At 36.2% G+C, this 6,046-nt stretch overlaps 1 protein-coding gene across 1 annotated transcript; it reads right to left on the bottom strand.

Moving 5' to 3' along the window:
- Positions 1-255: 255 nt before the first annotated feature.
- Positions 256-807, bottom strand: LOC124891548 (receptor-like protein 31). Its single transcript, XM_047403274.1, has one exon. It carries the CDS (start codon positions 805-807, stop codon positions 256-258), a length of 552 nt encoding a protein of 183 aa, XP_047259230.1.
- Between the last annotated feature and the right edge of the window lie 5,239 nt (positions 808-6,046).

Consider the following 6,046-nt stretch of genomic DNA (forward strand, 5'->3'; position numbering starts at 1 on the left):
GATGGAGATATTTCAATGCACATGCCACATCTATCATTATGCTTAGTCTTTGCTTGATGTCGAGGAAGTAGTTGTTTGAATACAGATACTTATGAAGGCTTTCATTAGGCATATACTCTAGAACTAAAGCCTTGAAATCAATATTGGAACAACTAGTAATGAATTTTATGAGATTTCTATGGTGAAGGATACGCAGAACTTCACATTCTATATCAAAGCTCTTGAATGCCGCATCTAGTTGAAGATTGAACACTTTCACAGCAATGGAAATTTCACTTCTGATTTGTGCTTTGATGAAATTGGGAATGGTGGGACACTAAATCTTGAAGAACCACACAATGCTTCATTGTAGATAAAAAACTTACTCGAGAAGTTCTCGAAAGGATCCCCAGAGGGTATTTCACCATACAATTTATTAATAGAAACATTGAAATACTTCAGGTTTTGAAGTTTTTTCAAAGACATAGGAATGATTCTAGATATGTTATTATAAGAAAGGTCTATGAATTCCAAACCTACCATGTTGTTCACTGAGTCAGGTATAGATCCTTGCAACTTGTTGTGTCTCAAAGAAAGGTGCACCAGAGTTCGCAATCCTCCAATTTCTCTTGGAATGCCATTTGAGAATTGATTCATCGACAGATCTATCAATGTCGCAACCTTTAGATTTCCAATTTCTGGAGGTAAAGAACCTACCATGTTGTCTGACAATAAGTCAAGAACTACTAAATCTTTAAGGTTCCCTATGCTTGATGGTATATTGGAACTGTAACACCCCGCATTTTGGACGAGAATGAAAATCGTCATTTCCTTCATGTAAAGGTTCCAAAATCCATAAATCCAATGCAAGTTTAGTGTATTAACAAATTATGTAGTGTGGAAACATATTTGAGCATGAATTGAGATCATAGAGGTCCCCGAGCTCAAGGACAAGTTGAAAGTTTTCCTATCATTCAAATTTTAGTGAGTGTTGAATCTTAGGTCAACTTCAATTGATCATTACTCATTGTATTTATTGAATTTGAGTTCCTACTATATATCAAATGAAAGGTATTTGAATTATCTTTCCAACAATACTAATTTCGCAAAAATCTGACACCCGAGGAAGAAGTTATGACTTTGTAAAGTGGAGTGTGTTGTGCAGCATAAGGTGTGCGACACATACCCTAACTTATGCCATAAGGTGTGCGACGTACAACCTAATATGTGCGATAAAGAGTACACCGCACAACCTATATTATGCGATAAGTTGTGCGCCGCATATATTATTACTCAAGTGACTTAAACACTCCATTTTTGGGGCAAAATGATCCTTTTCCCACCCTTATTTAGCCATAAACACGAAATTCAGTCCCCAAATACCCCAAAATATGTTGTTGCAATAAACAGATTCTGCATACCCAAATATATTCTCTATTTTCTATCTCTAACCTATGGATGAAAACTAGGTTATTTATAGCCACAAGATGCCTCTTTATAAAGAAGGCAATGGTTCACTCCAAAGGTTGCACCTTTTCTATAAATTCATGTCTGTTCATCAAAGATTGCATCCTTTCCTGAACAATCATACCTTTCCATGAATCAGTGTGTCTTTTGCTGAATGGCTATATCTATTTATTCAACCAGTGCATCAGTTCAGTTAAGTAATAGAAAACTGTACACCAGTTTTGAAGCAATGCAATTTTTTTGAAGCAGTGCAACTGTTCTGTGTCATTATTCACGCGCCACTGTTCACGTAAAACAGTAGCATTGCATCACTGTTACTGCATGCAAATGGAGGATTAAAACTCAAAAATATTTCCTACATTTTTTCCTTTGAACTTTCGGTAGTGAACATGCATCGGATGTACTCGGTCAATCAGTAAATTTGATATCGTTGAATCGTCGAGCTTTAATGTACACCTAGATAATACATGTCACACAACCAGCCTTTTACCATTTATGGTTCTTATGGTTTTGTTCTTTTCATCCATGAACACGTTCGAGTTTTCATGAGAGCTTAGAGAATAGGCCTTTACTAACATTCTCTTTGCAGCGGCTTCCACTTCGCCCACACACAGGTGATTTCTAAATGTTCAATCCTATAGATTAAACTATTTGGTCAAATCTGCCAAATTTAGATAATCATTAAAAGACTTTTCACCTTAAGTCTTATCCTTTTTTACTATACATTGTCTACATCATGAGAATGGGTTGGGTAATTGACAATGTTAAACCTGTCAGACACAACTTTGTTTGATTTCCTTGAACTAGCTCTTGGGATCTCCAGTCTGCTAGGTAGAGTTACCGCCATGCTGACTCATCCTAGGCCTTAAACCTATTCTCATGGATGTCCTTTCTACTCCTTCTTGAGATAGGCCTTTTGTAAGTGGATCCAACACATTATCCTTTGACTTTACCTAGTCTACAGTGATAATTCCACTAGAGAGAAGTTCTCTTACGGTATTATGTCTTCGTCTTATATGACGAGATTTACCGTTATACATAATGCTCCCTGCCCTACCTATTTTTGCTTGGCTATCACAGTGTATACATACCGGTGCCATTGGCTTCGGCCAATACAGAATATCTTCCAAGAAATTCTGGAGCCATTCTTCTTCTTCACCGGCTTTATCTAAAGTGATAAATTCAGATTCCATTGTAGAGCGAGCAATACAGGTTTGTTTGGATGATTTTTAAGAAACTGCTCTTCCACCGATAGTAAATACATATCCACTTGTAGATTTTACTTCATTCGATCCGGTGATCGAATTTGCATCACTATATCCATCAAGTACCGCAAGATATTTATTATAATGCAGAGCGTAATTTTGAGTGTATTTAAGATACCCCAAAACTCTTTTTATTGCCATCCAGTGAGTTTTGTTGGGATTACTCGTGTACCGACTTAATTTATTGATAGCGCATGCTATGTCTGGTAGTGTGTAGTTCATTATATACATTAAACATCCCAATACTCTTACATACTCCAATTGTGAGTCACTTTGACCTTCATTCTTTCGAAGTGCAAAGCTCGCATCCAATGAAGTCTTGGCAATACCGAATTCTATATACTTGAACTTGTCAAGTACCTTTTCGATATAATGAGACTGTGACAATGCCAACTCTTGTGGAGTTTGATGGATTCTTATTCGTAAGATCATATCTACAACTCCAAGGTCCTTCATATCAAACTTACTCTCGAGCATTCATTTTGTTGCATTTATGTCAGAAATGTCTCTACTGATGATCAATATATCACCCACATATAAACATACAATTACTTGGTGATTTGGAGTGTCTTTAATATAAACATATTTATCACATTCATTTATTTTGAATCCATTTGCCAACATGGTTTGGTCAAACTTTGCATGCCATTGTTTTGGTGCTTGCTTTAGTCCATATAGTGAGTTGATAAGTTTACACACCTTATTTTCTTTTCCTGGAACCACAAAACCCTCAGGTTGTTCTATGTAAATTTCTTTCTCCAAATCTCCATTTAGGAATGCGGTTTTCATATCCATTTGATGGATTTGAAGATCATATACTGCCGCCAAGGAAATTAACATTCTAATCAAGGTTATCCTTGTTACTGGTGAGTATGTATCAAAGTAATCAAGGCCTTCTTTCTGTTTGAATTCTTTTACTACAAGTCTTGCCTTGTATCTGTCAATAGTACCATCTTCCTTCATTTTCCTTTTAAAGAACCGTTTAGAACCTAAAGGTTTATTTCTGGGAGGAAGGTCAACTAATTTTCATGTATGGTTGTTTAAGATTGAATCAATCTCACTATTGACTACCTCTTTCCAAAAGGATGAGTCTGATGACGACGTCGCTTTTTTAAATGTTTGAGGCTCATTTTCTAAGAGAAATGTTACAAAATCCGATCCAAACGAAGTTGACGTTCTTTGACGTGTACTACGTCTTGGATTTTCTTCATTATGTACATTCTCACTTGGTTCATCTCGAGGTTGTTTAGATCTTTCGCTACACTATTTGTGTCTAATTTTATACGGGTAAATGTTTTCAAAGAATTCAGCATTGTCTGATTCAATTACCGTATTTTCATTAATATCCGGATGTTCAGATTTATGAATCAAAAATCGACATTCTTTACTACTTTTAGCATATCCTATGAACACGCAGTCCACCATTTTAGGTCCTATCTTAACCGTTTTAGGTATAGAAACTTGAACCTTCGCTAGATTCCCCCACACTTTGAAATATTTCAAGTTAGGTTTCCTTCCTTTCCATTTTTCATAAGGAATTGATTGTGTCTTACTATAGGGAACTCTATTGAGTATACAATTAGCTATAAGGATAGCCTCCCCCCATAAGTTTTGTGGTAAACCAGAACTTATAAGTAAGGCATTCATCATTTCCTTCAAAGTTTGGTTTTTTATTTCCCTAATTCCATTAGATTGAGGTGAATACGGGGCCATAGTTTGATGGATTATTCCATTCTCTACACATATTTGCACAAAGGGAGATTCATATTCTCTTCCCCTATCACTTCTTATCATTTTGATCTTTTTTGTCTAACTGATTTTCAACTTCAGTTTTATATTGCCTAAACACATTTATTGCTTCATCCTTACTATTTAGAAAGTAAACATAACAATATCTATTGCAATCGTCAATAAAAGTTATGAAATACTTTTTCCCACCACGAGATGGTGTTGACTTCATATAACAAATGTTAGTGTGTATTAAGTCTAAGGGATTGGAATTCCTTTCAACGGACTTATAAGGATGCTTTGCATACTTCGATTCCACACACGTTTGACACTTTGATTTATTGCACTCAAAGTTTGGAAAAACTTCTAAGTTAATTAGTTTTCATAACATTTTGTAATTAACATGGTCTAAATGTTCATTCCATAAATCATAAGACTCAAGAAAATGAGACGAATTCGAACTTTTGGTCATTTCAACAGTCATTACATTCATCTTATAAAGTCCCTCCATGAGATAGCCTTTTCCTACATACATTTCTCCTTTGCTAACTACAATTTTTCCAAAAACGGTTACACATTTGAATCCATTCTTATCTAGGAGTGAAACAAAAATTAAGTTTCTACATAACTCCAGAACATATAGCACATTGTTCAGTGTCAATACCTTGCCGGAAGTCATCTTTAGGCAAATTTTTCCTATTCCCTCCACCTTAGCAATATCGGAGTTGTCCATGTAAAGCATTTCTTCTGCTTGAGCTAGAGCAAATGACGAGAACAACTCTTTGTTTGTGCAAACATGGCGTGTGGCACCTGAATCCATTCACCATTCACGTGGATTCCCCACCAAGTTGCATTCTGTGAACATAGCACACAAATCATCATATTCTTTATTGGACTCAATCATATTTGCTTGGTCCTTTTTCTTGACTTTCTTTGAGGCTCGACAATCTGTGGACTTGTGGCTAATTTTGCCACAATTGAAGCATTTTCCCCTGAACTTTTTCTTGGGTTGATTGCTTCCATGTTCAACTTTCTTTCTTTTCTTCGAGTTGTTTTGGCTATCTTCTACAATATGTGCTCCATTCATTGTAGAATTTTCCTTTGACCTTCTTTCGGCAGCTTTATTGTCCTTTTCAATACGAAGTCGGATAATAAGATCTTCAACAGTCATCTCCGTGCGTTTATGTTTTAAGTAGTTTTTGAAGTCTTTCCACAAAGGTGGTAGCTTCTCAACTATCGTTGCTACTTGGAAAGCATCATTCATAATTAAACCTTCTGCTAGGAGATCATGTATGATGACTTGCAACTCCTGTACTTGAGATACAACAGATTTGCTGTCAATCATTTTGAAGTCTAGGAACCGTGCAACAAGGAATTTCTTAATTCCCGCATCCTCCATTTTATAATTTTATTCAAGGGCCCCTCAACAGTTCCTTTGATGTCTTAGTTCCACTATAGACATTATATAGGTCGTCTGGGAGACCACTCAGAATATAGTTCCTGCAAAGAAAATCCGAATGTTTCCAAGCTTCTACAATAACGAAGTGGTCCTTGTCCGAGGTTCCCTCGGGAACCTCAGGAGCATCTGCGCTAGTGAACCGTTGTAG

This window comes from Capsicum annuum, unplaced genomic scaffold, assembly GCF_002878395.1.
Source record: "Capsicum annuum cultivar UCD-10X-F1 unplaced genomic scaffold, UCD10Xv1.1 ctg3708, whole genome shotgun sequence".
Taxonomy (NCBI): Eukaryota; Viridiplantae; Streptophyta; class Magnoliopsida; order Solanales; family Solanaceae; genus Capsicum; species Capsicum annuum.

Excerpts from the sequence above, each read along its gene's own strand:
- LOC124891548 (XM_047403274.1), bottom strand. The coding sequence starts at position 807 with ATGACGATTTTCATTCTCGTCCAAAATGCGGGGTGTTACAGTTCCAAT.